The following is a 17397-nucleotide window of genomic DNA, read 5'->3' on the forward strand; positions in this document are numbered from 1 at the left end:
AGCATCAACCAAAAACCAAAACAGTTTTGTTCAGACAATCATTTTTTTTTAGATGTTACCTGCTGACAGTTTGGACTGCTACTCCAGCCTTGGATGCGCTACTGAAGTGTCATTTATCCAGTGGCCGGCTCGGCAGACCTGTCAAAGTCCGCCTTTGGTGGTCTTTGGAGAAGGGAATGTGTGACAGGATATACGCCCTCTCTTATCTGTTGATGGTCCCGCTTGCTCGTGTCCTTATTTCCATGGCCTCCTTGATCCACTGCTTTAGTTTGCTGGATTCTGATGTTGTGATTTTTTCCCCGTTCCAGTCCATGATGTGGTTGTTTCTTCTGCAGCGGTCCGTGATGGCTGATTTTAGATTTCCCTGTTCTGCTTTTTCTCTTACGGCCTCTCGGTCTCCTTCTCACATTCTTCTTCTTGATGTTCCTTTCTCCTTGTGTTGAATGACCTGCCTGTTTGCAGGAAAAGTGATTCGGACTCTTGATGAAAGGAGAAAACATTTCATTGCACAAAAACCTTTTGGATTCTAGGTGAAATAAAAGACTTCCACAAATTTGTGGCACTTTTGTCAAAAAAAGAAAGAAAAGAAAAATACAATTGCTAGCGACAGGAACGTGACTTGCAGCAACAACCGACGAACAGAGAGTGAAAGGAACCAGCTAGCTGAATACAAGCAAACTGATGAGTCAGCCAGGTACACCTGAACAAGACAAGACAGGCGCTCATTGGTCGACACAAGAAACATGGCTGACGACAACAGGTAGAAAAAAAATGAACCAGACAAGAAGGAAAAGAAGGCAACCTGAGAAAAAAAGGCCCATTATAATCTAAAGAACAAAACACATGATAGAGAATACTCAAAATATGGAGAATTGTGTCAATTTTGATTAAAAAAAAAATTTCAAGCACCATCATTTATTTATACTGCTCCTCAATTCTACAATTAAGCCACCTAATGTTTCGTGAGAGCGGGAATGCTTAAGCGAGAGAATTAAAGACAGAAAGGGAATTAAACACTATGTCGTAGAAGAGTTGATGATCAAGATCTAAGGAGGAGAGACTTAAGAAAAGCATGTTCCTGTAATTAATCTTAGACCCGTTATCGTTAATGTCATTTTGATCCAGAGAGTAAAAAAATAAAGTTGCAACAGTTTGAGTTCATACAAATTAAAAATTCAAATATCCAAAACCTGTAATTAATCAAAGGCTTACTAGGAATTAGTGGCTCTCGGGCTAATTCCTGATCCCGTCTAATCCACTGTGACTCCATCATCTTAATTGCGTGTTGGACGTTTCCGTCGCTGCGTTTTTTGAAGTTGTTAAATAACTTTTCTTCCCATTTGGTATTACTTAAAAAGTTTAGCAAAAGAATCAAAATGAGGTAGTTGATGAATGAATATGTCATGTCCGTGTCAAGAGTGCTGAATGGTTGAAGGATGGCAAGCTGAAGGACTAAAGAGGTCTGATTCACGGGTAGTCATAAAAGGAAGGATGATATATTTTTAAGGGTGGCAGAAGTTCCCTTTGAAACGACTTTCCTATGAGACTTCAGTGACATGTAGACGTCCTGCTCCGGATCTCAAAAGGAGAACACCTTTGACAAGATTTTTTGTCCATTTTTTTATGTTGCTTATATCGTTCAGGGTTGCGGGAAACCCCCGATGGCCACCACGACCTTTTCCCATTATCCTCACGTGGCGTGAATTAAAGGAGAGTTTTAAAAATCTTGTATTTCTTCAATCCATGTTGGCTTCTTTCTTCTTCTTATTTTTTGTAACACTGACTAGATGAAAGCAAGGGAGAGGTGGCTTGAAATACGACCATCCAAGAAATGGAGAGAGCCGGCAAGAATGAAAGTAAATGTGCTCTCCAGCTCGGCCCACACAATATCTGCCCGGTCTTGCGGAACGTTCATCTCCTGACTTTTTCACACACTCGCATGCACGTACACACACACACACTACAACTTTGACATCACCTGTGTTGCTTCCAGTTTTCCCCATGTTGGCCTTTGTTCACAGCCAAGGGACTGAACAGGTCTCCAATGTTTCTGATTTCATCAACAGATTGTCGACCTTGCTTAAATGGTATTCGGGGGACGTGATTCACAAAGCATGCGAATGCTTTAACGCGAAGACCAGGGCTGTCCATTATTTATTTATTTTTATCCTGAGGGTTGCAATAAAATTTTGCCATTCTTCACCTTCAACGTATTGAGTACAAAAGATAAAATGAGCACATGTACATCTCACCAATAAAAGACGATAAATGTCGATCTCAATACATGGGGTCCAATCAAAATGGAAGCAGCCAGTTGGAACAGCAAAAACATTGAAGCCTGGCCTTTCTATCTATTGGCCTGACTACACATTTTAAATGAGCAACCAAACACAGATGTGTCACAAATTTGCACTGCTCAGTTTTGATGGATGCCGTCAGAGTTATTTGTTCAAAAATGGTATGTTCTAGCAACCGTGGAACCATTGTGCAATAGGATATTGGGGGAATTTTGACACGCGAACCTCCAAAGTCATCATGACTGCATCGGAATGTACTCACAAACGTAATTAACGCTCTGAAATGTGTGCCTGTTTGGTTCAGCACAAAGCTATTATTCTGCTGTAACACGAGTTAATTGAACCTTCTGGCATCTATCTATTGATATGCCGTGTCACTGGGATATATGATTTGTAGAAATTATTTCAGAACAAATGCAATTATATCATTTCTGCATTGACTGCATTCGATCATGCAGGTAAGATTGATGAGATATTACAGCTCCTTCTCCCTGGCTGTATTCGAATTTGGAAAGAAAAACGACGCAGCCCGTATCTGAGTGCTGTACCCTGGAAAAAAGCAAAACAATGCATAGCGCCAGCACGCTACACGAGTATTGGTAAACAACCTCCCTAGTTAGACTAATTGATTTCACACACCTGGCTAAGCCACCATGATGGATGGAGTGGCCAACGTTCTGTGCATGCAAATCGCATTTTAATTCGTACTTGAGCTGTACACACAAATACAGGATATAAATATACACTACCGTTCAAAAGTTTGGGCTCACAAAATTGTTCGGGTGACCCCAAACTTTTGAACGGTAGTGTAAATATTATTATAATAAAATATTATGAATTAAAGATTATAAATTATATTTTATATTTGTATAAGATTACCGTAATTTTCGGACTATAAATCGCGGGTTTTTTCATAGTTTGGGTGGGGGGGCAATTTATACTCAGGAGCGATTTATATACATATATATGTTTTTTTTTTTTTACTTTTTTGGGCATTTTATGGCTGGTGCGATTTATACTCCGGTGCGATTTATAGTCCGAAAATTACGGTATATATAATCTATGAAGTATACATATATATATTATAAGATTTTTTTACACAGATTATATATATAATCTATAAATAATTATCTAAATAAATATATACACTACCGTTCAAAAGTTTGGGGTCACCCAAACAATTTTGTGACCCCAAACTTTTGAACGGTAGTGTACATACACATATTGTGCATTTTTTTTGTGATTCTCTGAAAAAAAAAAGGCTAAAATAAAAAAATCGTGTGCCTCAAAATCTGATACAAGTTTTTCCCGTTGCAGCCTGTGGGTGACGAACAGTTGCTAATTGTAATTTTTCTGCAATGCTCCAGTGCATTGGTAGGCAACTCTGGTTAGCAAATGATAGGATTGTTATCCAGCTTCTGCAGACCTGCCTAATTATCTGACCGTTTGAATCAGTGTGCCGCAATATGGAGACATAGAGAACATGCAGGACGACGGCTCTCGAGGATTGGAGTGGCCTACCCGTGGTCTAGTTTTTCTCCCCTCGCATAGCTTCTCCTTTTCCCAAATGCAAAGCCGCCCCTCCCTGCGGCCATCTTTCTGTGGAACACAAATTAGGCATGACACGTGCCTTCAGAGGGCGCGACGCTTCTCACACCCTCATCTAGCAAAATAGTCCGTTTTAATTGAACATCCTCAAGCTGACCCCACGCGCACATGCGGTGCCGGATATTTTGCGGGAAAGGTCGTCCGCTGTGTGGCACAGGGGGCTTCACGCATGGCTGCTGCAGCTGACACTAAAAGAGGGGGGGGGGGGGGGGGGATGTATCCCCTGCGTGTGTGCTCACAATGCCTGCCGCTCACGAAATGAAAACCAACAACATTAATGAGCATTCTTCAGATATATCAATCGCTCAACGGGCGCCTTCATCAGACGGAGGAGACAGATTTGGAAAATATAGCCATTCACAGCACGTTACTTGAAAGTTCACTTGCTTGGGTCATGCTGTGGCTGCAGGAAATATCTCTGCTATCTTTGTAGATGCGGAATATGCATACATATTTAATCTCCATGCTCTGCTGCCCTTTAGTCCAGCTGGAATTGTGGAAAGAGGCAGACAAGTCTATGTCAGTGTTAATCTTTTTCCACCTGCAGAATTGCTGAAAAAAAAAAAGAGATATGTATCCATACAAACTTGTCTTTCCAACCCCAAGCAGGCCTCACCGATGGTGCACGTCGCTCCCTGTGATCACCCTCTGGTATTACAACCATCACAGCCAGCTGTGGCGTAATTAATTTCTCATTAGTGTGTAGACAATAACTATCACGGCACTTTGCTTGCAATTCTTTTTTTCTCCGCTTGCCAAAGCAGACCCCTAACCCTCCCGGCGCCCCCCATCCTCATCACCGCCATCAGCGATACCCTGCTGGCGGGAAGCGTTCACGTCCCCACCGAAAGCAAACAACAATTAGCTTCCTGTTGACACAGTAAATGGTAGACAATGGTGTACAAATGAGCTCCTGCCGAGGAACCGACAACGGGGACTTTCACTTTAGGAGTTGCTTAATTAAGCATCTTCACTTCTTCATTTGTTGACATACAGCCTCACCTTACATAATTGATAACATCCCGATGACAACTGTTTGTCTTTTGATCATCTCGAAAAACGATTTGTGTCTTCACTGCACCGTCTTTTTTATTTGCTTCATCCTGCTGAATCAACAATTTGGCCTGTGCTGTTCAAGTGTAGCGTGACTTCACGCTTCATGCTTCACTGGATGTTTCTATGTTTTAGAAGTGGTCCATTCTTGAAGGCCAGGGACAACGCTTCGGTCAAATGTTGTCATTATTTGGCCATTTCGATAAGCAAGGCCTGCTAATTGAGTCAGCATTTTGCAATTTTTGGCTTTCTGGATGGGAGTTTGTAATCATCTCGGAGGTTGGTGATTTCTCAGGTAGGATTTGAGGCTCTTGCAACATTTGGGGATGCGGTGGGTGCAGACGGCGACTTTGATCGATCATCTCTCTTCGCGGGCGTTAAAAGCGCCATTTCAGCAGCCTCCGCAAAATATCCCTGAGTGTCTGCTATCTGCTTAGAGAGCAGATGGGCATATAATAGAAGATTGCGCCGGCTAAATTGTTTTGAGAAAAACGGAGAACGCACCGACCCCACACCTGGGGAACGGCGCTATCCGATTGTAGGAAGATGCTGATGCCGAGCGGCATCGTGAAGGTGTGGCTTTCTTGCGGCAATTACTTTTAACCTTATTTTCCAATTCGGTCAATATATGCGTCATGTGATGCTCCTTTGGGACAGTAGTTCGAAAACTTTTGAAACAAAGTAGGCTGAGAAAAATACTTGGTTAAAAAAATAACGCATTGCTCCTACTGTATTTTGAATGATTTTATTATTTTCTTCTTAGCATACTGAGGCAAAGAAACCCCTTCACAACAATCTTTACTAAAAAAATCTCAAATGTCAGACACAAACAATCTGAATTGGCAATATCCTGAGAATTAAATTCAAACTCTTAAAAAGTCCTGTCCAGTGCACACTGGAATAATTATCAGTATTATTTTTCAAAATGATTTCAAAACTCATCCATTTGATTGCTGATACAAACTGTCTGAATTTAAGTCAACAGTGTTTGACTTTGGTGCCCAGAGATTAATTGTGTTTAATTAAGGAGAACAGCAAAATAATAAGATCTGGCAAAGTGGGATATTATATTCACGGCACACATTAAAATGTATTTTACAGGCGTGCTGTCATAATCCCCCTATTCAGCCATGTCTCGCGTTTGAACCCCCGCCATGAACATTTGGGATTCGTCCGGACACACACACACTTGAGCGTCAAACACTTCCATTTACTGGCTGGCGGGCCCTCCCCTTCCCTGCCGGGTACGAGCGGTGGGCAAAAATGGCGACTTGCCGGCGCAAGCCTGGCACCTCTCCAGGCCGTGAGGGTAGCAAGCCTGGCAGCGCAGCTCGCTGATGGACTCGTTGAAGCGGTTGGCCAGCATGGACAGCTTGCTGCCGTGACACAGCGAGCACGGTGTGCGGCCCGAGCCGCCGCAGAGCTGGCAGCCCGCCGGCTCCTGGACAACATGGCGGAGGCGGGACAAGATAAAAAGTAGCTAGGTCAGGTGTGAAATAGAAGGGAAAGGAAGATTATCGAACAAGTTGAACATTGACAAAATCCGACCCTGAGCTTTTTCCAAAAATTGAAATGCACCTCAGGATAATCAGGATATGCTTGTTACGACTTCCAGTCATCAAATCTTTGCTGGCGTTGATCACCAAGGTGAAGAAAATTTTTAATTTAAGCTTGATCAGTGTTTGTGTCATGTTTTGGCGGTGCAACAAATCAGAAGTGACAGACGGTTGAGAACGATGGCAGTGTAGCAGCACGCACGATGAGACAGACTGGCAAATACGAGATTAGCCTAACACACAAATGGAGGTCATAAATACTCCTGGCAGGACAGAATACTTTGGATCATTACCTGCGCCTGCGAGGTTGCTTTGCGCTCGGCCTCCTTCGCACGCCTCCTGCTGCCACGCTCACGGGCCTGCGGATAAACCTCCGGAGAGGCGGGGGGCGCCGTCCCGTGGCGTACAACGTCGGCCTTCCTCGCAGGTGCTCGTACGATTCGCAGGTTGCTGGTGTAGATGATGATCTTTCCGAAGTCCAACACCGACTGAGAGCAAAGACAGATTATGCATCCCATGATTTGATGAGATTTACATTGATACGGATTAGAATTAAAAGCAATAGGGGAAAGCTGTCGTAGACTTCTTCCTATGACTTATCTTCCTTCCTTCTTTGTCTCTCAGGGTGGAGATATCTGCAGGCATTTGCATTTTTTTTCAAACATGGCGAAATGACAATCAGATAAGGGGGCACCGTGCTCCGGCCGAGTCTGTCTTTTGAAAACGGCGAAGGGGAGTAGAGAGGCGAGCGGTCATGTCCGCCCATGTAGGTATAAAATCCACATTTCTGTCCTTCACTGATAAACGGGATAAGAATTCACGTCTGAGCCGGCGCGCGGCTTTTTTTTGTGCGGCGGATGAAGCTGACACTAAGCCACCGAGCCTCCTGACATTGTCGACTTTGTGTTGGCTCGTAATTGTTTTTGCTCCCTTCGAACGGAAATTGACTTAAATTGCACAAGGATTTGTCGCTTATTCTCCCCCCCAGCATCATATCAGCTGTTTATTATTGTCGGGTTACGTTTTTTTTCTATGTGGGACGCAAACGTACAAATACAAGCGGTGCTACAATCCTATTATAAATCCTTTCATGTCATTTACATACAGTGAATCCAATGAGATGATGTGGCAGAAATAGTGAGATATTTAAAAAAAAAAATACCATGGGAGGAATTAAAGGATGGGGTTTAAGGGTTTCATCATCTAAACGGTCTTTTCGGGATGCTTGAAGGTCAAACAGACTGAACCGCCCGATGCTCTTGCTAACCAAAACAGCAGCACAGATGGATTCAAGTGCAGATACGCTCACGGGAACATTCATGAGAAACAATTATGAGCGTTCCAGGAGTTGTTGTGAGCGGTTGAATACATTCCAAGTCACATCACGTCGCGACTGAGCCCGCTGCTTACTTTGGGGTCTCCATCTGTTTGGTTGGTGTGGCCCGCAGCAGCCTTGTAGCCGCCTCCTATGCCTCTGTACACGTTGATTCTCTGGGCAATGAGCCCGGTTGGAGGCTCCACACCTGGTTGGGTGCACAATAACAACATGTTGTCACGCTTGTCCAGCTTTCGTCCTCCAACGCAACATATGCTATGATGGCCTTCAATTAGCAATCAATCCCATTCTTTGTTTTTAAAGAATATACATGAAGCTACAGTCTGAACGCATCCTTTTGAATCGCCTTATTCTTGACTTGTTTTGATAAAGCTTTCAACTTTCCCGGCAGGAGCTCTGACAACTTTTCCAGCAGAGGCCTTCCCAAGCAAACAAAAGTCAAACAGTCAAGCAGCTATCAACCCACCCTGGCGTTCCGATGAAGACTCCTCAAAGCCGCACCGCTGCTCCATCTCCAGGTGGCTAGGCGCTATCTTGCCGTGCGGGAGGAAGCTGTGAGGGTACTTCTCCTCAGGGCTGTCCAGCTCCTGCCCGTCCTCGTACACGTGCTTCAGGACCCGGCCGCTGTAGGACGACGCCAGCTTGAACCTGACCTGGTGGTTTGGAAGCAAAGTACGGGCTGTCAAGATGTTGCTCGCTAGCCCAGAAGATGATCCGGAAAAGCGGGAGGGTTTGATCTATTATGGGAGACGCGAGCATAGGATCGGAGGGTGTCGACGGAGAGGCAGGCACGTTTATATAAGACAGAGTGGAAATAAAACAAATATAAAAACGTCAATATCCACTGAATAGTTCATTGAAAAGTCAATAGTTACATTTGAACCCAAAAGTCAACATGAGAACTAACTTCCCAAAAGAGCCTACTGAATTGTAAGCGTTAGCATTTGCCAAATAGCCATTGCACATCTGATTCTGGGCCCGAAGCACACAGCGCCACTGATGTCAGAATACATTGTGTTCACCTTTTGACAGCCCGACGACGCAAGCAGCTTCTCTCTAGATAACTCACCTTTCCGTGCTTGGTGCCTTCATGTCGCTGACTCTTTTTTCTCTGGGGTTCCTCCATGACGTCTGCTGCGCTGCAGAGAGCAGGCGGGTCAGTCTAGAAGGTGGGAACGTCAGCATTAAGCAGTCACCGCCTGCTGTGGTCAACGGCAAAAGACAGCACAGCGGGGATGGACGTGAGTCCTGCTCAAGAACTGAGGTGGCTGGATTGAGCCCTTATTTTCCTGGTGGATGAGCGAGTGTGTGTGTGTGTGTGTGTGTGTGTGTGTGTTTGGCGTGCCCCCTATGCGTAACAATCATCTACCATTGGTCCACTTTTATTGGTAAGCACGTTAAATTATTCACGCCTGGATCGGGTGTGCCAAAGGGTGGTGAAGAAACCAGAAGCTCTGTCATCAAATAGTTATGACTGCTTGAATAGAAGTGTGTGTGTGTGTGCACGTGCGTGTGAATACTTGTGTGTGTGTGGGGGGGAGTTGTTACACAACAGAGGACAGCTTGTCAATGGAGTGGGGTGTCAGTGTGATATTGTAAATATGTCAGCAAGCCTAATATTAGATATACCTACACTCTATGATAATATACAAGTATTATGATAACATGCAGTATTGATATACCGTATTTTGCAGACTATAAGGCGCACCTAAAAACCTAAAATTTTCTCCAAAGCCGACGGTGCGCCTTATATATGGACCAAATTCCTAAATTTAAACTGGCCCGAACAATTGTGTCATGAAATCAATCATAAGTGGCCCGCTGAAGACTATGAATCATGAATCAAAAAGACTATGGATCATTATTTTGTGATGATAAAGTAATTTGTTGCGTCTGAAGTTGAAATAAAAAAGATAAAATGATTTGATTTGGATTAAAAATCTGACACGACGCATTCAAGTTGCGCCTTATAGTCCGGCGCGTCTTATATAAGGACAAAGTTTTAAAATGGGCCATTCAATGAAGGTGCGCCTTATAGTCCGGTGCGCCTTATAGTCCGGAAAATACGGTAATTGAAAATATTTCTTGTCAATTGTGCTGCTCCATAATATTCGTCGTTGGACTTACTTGACTTCATTTTTGTCAGTATAAATGAAAACATACGTTGATAGAAAGGCGTAGTGCATTTTAGCTGAGTGGGTTTTTTTTATAACAAAAGCTCCGCGTGCGGCATGGAATTTTCGCTCATGCAAAAATGGTGTCCACGCAAGCGCATCACGTTTCGAGTCCATCACCCCGATCAACATTCAACGTGAGCTTCATCCATTCATCATGTTGAGCACATCTAAAGTTCAGCAGGTGCGCGTGTGCATACGTGTCACTGTCTCGCCTCAAGAAACGTCTCCCATCAAAACGGAAGCATTGGTTTCTATTCTTTGGGCTGTATTCACTCTTTGCAAAATGTCAAAAGCCAAACGTGACAGAACTCTTTGCTCAGGTGATCATAACAAAAAGGTTTAAACAGTGCCTTGTAAAATGACAATAAAGTCAGCCTTGTATTTTTCTCAGGCGTTTCCATAACAACACGGCTTGTTTTTTTTCCCTCCTATGCTTTTAAGCTTCATTGTGACTCATTTCCACTCCTAGGCCAGCCGGGCTTTGTCTAAAGCATATAAAAAGGCAAATGGCCCCTGCTGTGCTACTTTGGGGTCTACTCTCAAGAGTAAAGCGAGACACCCGCAGTGTCGTTGAAGAAACTGATTGTGAAATCAATATCTGTCTGACAGTGTCTCTGCATATTGAGCGTTGTTTTCTTTGCAGAATTTGAAATTGTCTGTCCAGTGTGAAATGAAGCCATCAAGTACTTGTGACATAGCGGAATCCAACCATGTTGCAGACACTTGGACATGTTCTGAATTGTGAAAGCATGCAATGTCACCTTTAAATGCATTTTCTGTTGGATATCATTGGATGGTGCAGGTCTTAAGGAATAAAGTGGCCTCCTCCTCCCCTGCACCAAACTTCACCTTCCAACGCTGACTCTGCCTTCAGGCTGCTCGGTGGCAGCAGGGAGGGGATCTGAGTGAGAACCAAGGGGGAGTTGAAAAGACTAATGGAAAGCGGGAAAGGAGACGGATGAGACGACCAGGGCCACCAAGGAGAGGAAAGGGAGGAGTGATGAAGAGCGGATTGATGTTCGAGAGTCTGATATCGTGTCACCGACACCGTGAATATGTTAGGTAAAGTAAAACAGAAGTTAAGTGGAAGTCTTGACAAGATCGAATGATTTATATTATTAAAAATGAAAAAAATATGTAGTGAAGTCCAAGACCACGACAAGATTGCTGGGCCATTCAAAGAAAAATCTGCTCCACGGCAACTTTTGAAGTGGAACATTTAAACGTCATCATCTTAATTCGTTTGTCAATCAAAAACGAAGGGAGATAGCAAGCCAGCATTTCGCCGGGGGTGGATTGATGGCTCAATTAGCTGAAGGGTGCTGCTACTCGTGTCTTTTCAATGCACGCAAATACCAATCTAGTGCCGAGTCCTCTCCTAAACACTCCATTCTAACTTCTACTCCATCTCAGGACTGCAAAAGATGGCGCAATGCCGTTGCCATGGCAACTCCGCATCGCCTATTTTAGTGCGCTATTATTGCTTGCTCTTTTCAACATTACATCAAAAAGGAGGAGCCCCGGTGCTTACATTTGGACTTGATCGGATATTTATGCAATGACTTCATCCAGCATAGATAAACATAATTTTTTTTGGTTTGAAAGGATCAAATGGAAAAAAACGAATTACTTTGAGCAAACGACTAACCTGGAAAGCACAAAGATCGTTACGCACTGAGCTCCGCATTGTTGGCAACAATGTCAGAGCTTTAAATAACTGGCCTCACACGCCTACCCCGTCTGTCTGTCATGTGAGATCTGAGGTGCGGCGGATTCTTTGGATCTCATTTGTTTTACAGTCCATTTGATGCACCGGGTGTCTTCTTCTTCACTCTGTCTGACTTGATGGCTTGTCACTTTTAACACCCTGCTTCACTGCACGCTCATGACCGTTTGTTGACTTATCCGTCATTTTGTCACGTTCTTGCCTCCTTCGTCTCGACACCATTCTGTCTTGGGATTCTTTTTCTCTGCTTCCCATGATCTCTCTAATAAAATAGCCGATCAGCCCTGGATCACCAGACCGTTTACAGTATGCGTGTCCTCATTTATTTGACAAGGAGCAATATTTGGTGAGTTGGGTGGGTTTCCAAAAGTGCCTTAGAGATAGAAAGGTAGATTGGTGGTTGAATGGATCAACTGAAAACCCGATTGGCATTGGTGCCTCTCACGTGATAATGTTTGCTAGCATCAAGGACAAGACTCTGTAATTGGATCTAGGTTCTGACAAATTGTGAACACAGTCAGTGTCTCTTTTGGAGAGCGTTTTGCCGCCTGGTCGCATTTGCTCGCTTTGACTATTTGTCGGTCATCGTGGTGCACGCAAGTCAAGTGTTCTTCATCTGAATGGAACGCTTTCATTTCGTGACCTTTCCCGTGCATGTCAGCGTCGCACAAATTTCCGCCTCATGCATACGAGCGGTGCTGAATGACACCTCCGCCAGTCGGCTTACTCGCCGCGCTTCATTGTTTGCGTCTGCCTTTGAGTGACGGGTCATCGTCTGAAGAAGCTCGCTCGCTAGATTGGACATGCTTGCGTGATCGCAGCCTGTGCTCGTCTTTGAAGGGAAGGCAAGGCCGTTTGGTTCTTGTTTCTATTTCGAGATTTCAAAGGCTTGTTCACTTTCTGCATACTTGGAAGAGATCAGATGTTTGTGCTCACACATAATCAGGATAGGTGGAAATTTACATCAAGAGCCCAACAAATATGATCATTTGACGGACAGACAGGTGGATAAAATGACAGATGGACCGAGTGCTGGACATATGGACGGACAGATTAACTAACGTGTTGCTTCAACCGTGTCTCCACCAATCAGTTGATTACCTGCTTTTTATTGTCCTGTCCAGCTGTCCGTATATGCAACCACGGTCCAACACAGACACGAGACCAAGGCACGGACAGCAAGAGAGGACCTCAGCAGGGGGGGATGGAAAAAATCATTTCCGAGGACCTTTCATCATCACTTCTTGCACTCTCTTGCCATCACTACGGACGCCACCTACACATTTGACGCTTGGGAATTCACCGAAGCCTTTGACATGCAGTGTGTGTGTGTGTGTGTGGTGGACACGAAAGCAGTATGCAACACTTACCAACATCTTATATGAGGCACAGGTCATATGGTACTGGTGACAAGGACATTTAATGCGGTGCGATGTATTGCAAATGGCCTGCAGGCTTTGTTTTTCACACTCAACGCTAACAAGGTGCAATCATGCAGCAGGAAAATATTCAATTAAGACAGTGAAAGAGGAAAAGGTGCATTCTTTTAAAAAGTACAAGAAAAAAAAAATGTTTCACATACCCAGCAAAAATTCTCCATCAACTAGCTGTGAACTAGAGTTCTTTTTGAAAAGTGTGGCAGAAGGAGAAGATAAAAAAAAAAGGAAATGTTCTTTTCCTTGTCAAAATATTCCTTTAATGTGTGACATGAGAGAAAATGAATGTTGGAAAATGTAAAAATGGTTGTGTTTGCTTTTGCCTGGAGGCCCTGTCACTGACTTAACACCATGTTTTCCATTTGGGCTTGTGGGATGGTTTGCTTTTTTCGCTTTTCAGTCCTGAAGGCTCGCTAGCGGAAGAATCTTTGTTTGCACAGAAAAAAAATTTCAATTTGGACTTGCATAGGTCATAAGGGACACGCCGCATCATTGAGCCGCTACTGGAAAACCGCTTGCCGACAACTTTAACTACCTGCAATTCATCACGGCGAATAAGGACTAGGTGGGTTCAGAAAATGCTTGCACCAATGAACAAATTTGGTTGACCTCTAGGATCCCCGAACACAAGAGCCCCTCGGCATCACGGGTTCCCCCAGCCACCCAATCCTTTACCGTGCAGCAGAACAACAAATGGTCCTCACGGAACATTCACTTTGAAGCCGTCACATGAAAGCAGTGGAAACGGCACCTTCAAAAGAGACTTTCTTTCCCCCAGGTTTTTCTTCATATGACTCCAGCTTGGCTGCAGAGACAAAATGTGTTAGTTAGCGCTTAGCTGTGAGCAAGCAACTCAGCTTTCACTCAAATCAATTTTCTTTATTCAAATGCTCATACGTGGTCCAAAACACATGATGCCATTTCTAGATGGAAATTTAACATGTTTATGTGAATGCCCTTCCTAGCTGGAACCTTCCCTATTTCTTTGCATCATGCACAATTCAGTCAATTTACTGCAAGCCCAAAAAAATAAAACAGATTCCTAAATCAATGAAGCTGTCCTCGGTGTGAAAATACTTTCTAATGACGCCTTGTTTCCCCCCATCGCCGTCTCAGTTTCATCTCGGTGTCTTAAACTACCATTTGCACTGCACGAGTAATACGGTTCTGTATATGAGAGTGCGGAGTGAGTGTCTCTATACTCCACCGAATAGCGAGTGGCCCCAGTGATCAAAGTGATAAATGTGCACCTCGCCTTCATTACTGAACTCCATTTTCCTGCTACTTTATTCTGACGCAACTGTGAATGGGGAGCATACTAACATGGAATATTCAGTACAAAGATTAGTCAGCCTAAGAGTGGCTGAAATTAGAAGGAAATAAAATCAGACTTAATACCATAATGTAAAATTTAATTATATGACAAGAACGAGACTAATTTCACAGTCGTGCTAGAAATAAAACTTTTTTTTTTTCTTTACAAAGCATACATGCACACTCAAGAAGCTAACTTGTGTGTGTGCGTGTGTGTACTTGTCTAGCTGTCCTTGTGAGCACAACCCTTGACAGGCCACCCTTATTGTGGAGATATTTTTTATGGGGAAAATGCTAGGAGGATGAGTGATTTTCTTCTTATTGTACTCTGTGTGTGTGTGTGGCAAGTTTTCAAAACAGCAAAGGAGAACTGCATCGCCATGAATGTTGGCGGCATAAGCAATGCCAACTGTAGGCTTTAGTCATTAAGAATAATGATAACATAACTCCTAATCACGCCAGCTCACTTGCAACCCCAATGAGGACGAATGCTAAAGAAAAATGGATTGATGAATCATTTTATAAATGAGGGAAAAAAAACACGAGAGTGGCACTTTGGTGTACATAACACCTCTTTGTCACCTCATCATCTTTTCAGTGTGCAACTTGAGGCCCTGATGTGCTCCCTCCCCCTATTTTGATTTCATCTGTTTGCAAGTGGCCAAAGAGTGCAATGGCATTACAGAGATACAGCCTCGATTCCTCATATCCACACATTTCCCCAAAGGGCTGTTTTCTATAAGCGCATCATGCATCGGTGCGTTTTGATGCTGAAAGTGCAGCAAGTAATACGAGCGCACTGCTTTTATGGCCCGCCTGCTGACTTTAGATGCTCCGGGACTGCTTCAAATTTTGACCTCTTCTCCCGCTGGGGGAATCTGGATATGACCTTAGATCAGCACACTGGACCGACGACTCCCTCTGGGCAGCTTCACGCCCTATAGTTATTATTGGAAAACAGCATTTAACTAACATCTGCAGCAAGACTGCCCCCTGGTGTTTGAAGGGGCATTTTCTTTCTTCCCCCTGGTTGGCGTGTGTATCCCCTTTTACAGCCAGTAGAGCTGGGAAACGTTCCCAAGCCACAGTGGGGCAGCTGGCATTACCCAAAGTGGGGGGAAAATAAAAAATAAAAATAAATACTTTTCACCCCCATGGCCATTATTTGCTTTTTCCCCCTTGAGATGTCACAGAAACATATTTGCTTTTACCGGGGCCAAAATCCAATCAACCTTTTGAATTCCCAGAAAGGGAACTTTCTTTTCTTTGAGGTTAGAAATGCAACTTTGTATGAATTAGTTGCCAGGTAGTCAGCCACGTCCAATAGATGGTAATAAAGGCCACGTTTGCCCTTTGAGCACCCAACCAACCGCTTTGTGTTGTGTAATGATGTTTTCACACCCACACGGTGAATGCTCGTTGGCTGGCATTTTCAGATTTTTTTTCTTTTTGGCATGATCACTGGCTACTTCTTTAATAAACAGCAATATCTAAAGAGGAGATGCCAAAGATGATAGCTTTCCATCAGACACATCCCAAATTAAAATAAAAGGGTGTGCACACTTGTGCAACACCATTACATTGTTTTTCTTGTTGTCTTTCCCTTTGTCAAAAAGTTTTTTTCCCTCCAGTACTTACTACAAGCTATATGTCAAAAGATTTGATTAGTCTTGGTCTCACTTTTAAACGACAAAATCTCGGTATTTTAACTAGGGTGTGCAGACTTTTTATATCCGCTGTATTGGCTCAGCAGATCCACACTTTACCTCCCCGCTATGTACCAGAGAGGAATTACATTTAATGTGTCAGCTGACCTTTGCCGTGCGGGACAAAAATCAAAAAAAGCTCAGACCTACAAAATCCATAAAACATTACAAGGCAGCGGCTGCAAAGATTACGAGGCTCATATCTCTGGACGTGCAGTAAAATAATATAGATAATAACTTTTTTTTTTTTCCCCCCACTTGATGAAAACTATGACGAAAACCAGAGAAAGGTGATTAAAGCTGTAAAGGTTGCACATTTATTGTGTGCACCCTTCTATCGTACTTGTCTTTCAGAAATGGAAAATATATTTGTTAAACAGTAGACTGCCCACTTGATTACTGAATAATAATAATTGTCCCTCACATTTTGACAATAAGGTAACCAAAAGAGGAGGAAAGTGTACCTAATAAAGTGGCCAAAGCAGGCGTCCTTCAGGGGCCCTCCGAATCAACACTGCTGAGAGCGCGAGTGGAATTCGGGATCGGGTCCGACGGCGGTCCCGTTCGAGCAAGCGCAATCCAGCGCGGTGGCCACGTGGTACGTCTGAATCCCGGTGCGCCACTTCATCTCCCGTGCCATTTGACACACGGCCAGGGAATAACAGCAACACACGGTGGTCCAGTCGTCGCACATGTTCCCCTGTAGAACAGCACACAACCCACAAGAACATATTCATATCGACACGTATATATAACATATGATGAAGACTGTATTTACTGTATGACACGCACTCGTATCTTATAGCGCTCCCTGAACCCGACTCTCATGGCGAAGGTGGACCCTGGCAGAAGAGGAAAACAGAGACACTCGCCGTACTGGTTTGCGAGCCTCAGGTCCAAACAGCATGGCGCCACAGCGCCGACAACACCTGCTTGGGAAGAAGACAACCTCAGGCCCTGGATTATATGTAGGACAACATGGAGATGAAGAGGAGTGAGTGTACATGTGCATTTATCTGCGCAGATGTCAAACAGACCACTGGTCCAGTCGCCGCCTGTCTGCGTGATGGTGGTGACGGTCGTCGTGGTGACGCCCAGGCCGGGCTGAGTGAGCGCCGCTACGCTCATGTAAGGGAAGTTGTTTGACTTCCAGCGTGTGTCACTTCCTGTGGGGAAACATCCATCGCC

At 44.0% G+C, this 17397-nt stretch overlaps 1 protein-coding gene across 5 annotated transcripts; it reads right to left on the reverse strand.

Moving 5' to 3' along the window:
• Nucleotides 1-5687: 5687 nt before the first annotated feature.
• LOC133168226 (glutaredoxin domain-containing cysteine-rich protein 2) lies at nt 5688-16816 on the reverse strand. 5 transcript variants are annotated; one of them, XM_061299653.1, is made up of 6 exons: nt 16674-16816; nt 8920-9012; nt 8317-8503; nt 7925-8037; nt 6808-7002; nt 5688-6399 (listed from the first exon to the last, which is right to left on the reverse strand). In XM_061299653.1, the coding sequence occupies exons 2-6, from the start codon at nt 8974-8976 to the stop codon at nt 6169-6171; spliced, it is 783 nt and encodes a 260-aa protein (XP_061155637.1). In that variant the 5' UTR covers nt 8977-9012; nt 16674-16816; the 3' UTR covers nt 5688-6168. The 5 variants fall into 5 exon arrangements, with proteins under 5 accessions (XP_061155637.1, XP_061155636.1, XP_061155638.1 ...); XM_061299652.1 differs by having other exon boundaries at nt 8920-8989; nt 16674-16814; XM_061299654.1 differs by lacking the exon at nt 16674-16816 and adding an exon at nt 10789-13994 and having other exon boundaries at nt 8920-8984.
• Nucleotides 16817-17397: the final 581 nt, after the last annotated feature.

Source organism: Syngnathus typhle, linkage group LG15 (assembly GCF_033458585.1).
Source record: "Syngnathus typhle isolate RoL2023-S1 ecotype Sweden linkage group LG15, RoL_Styp_1.0, whole genome shotgun sequence".
NCBI lineage: Eukaryota > Metazoa > Chordata > Actinopteri > Syngnathiformes > Syngnathidae > Syngnathus > Syngnathus typhle.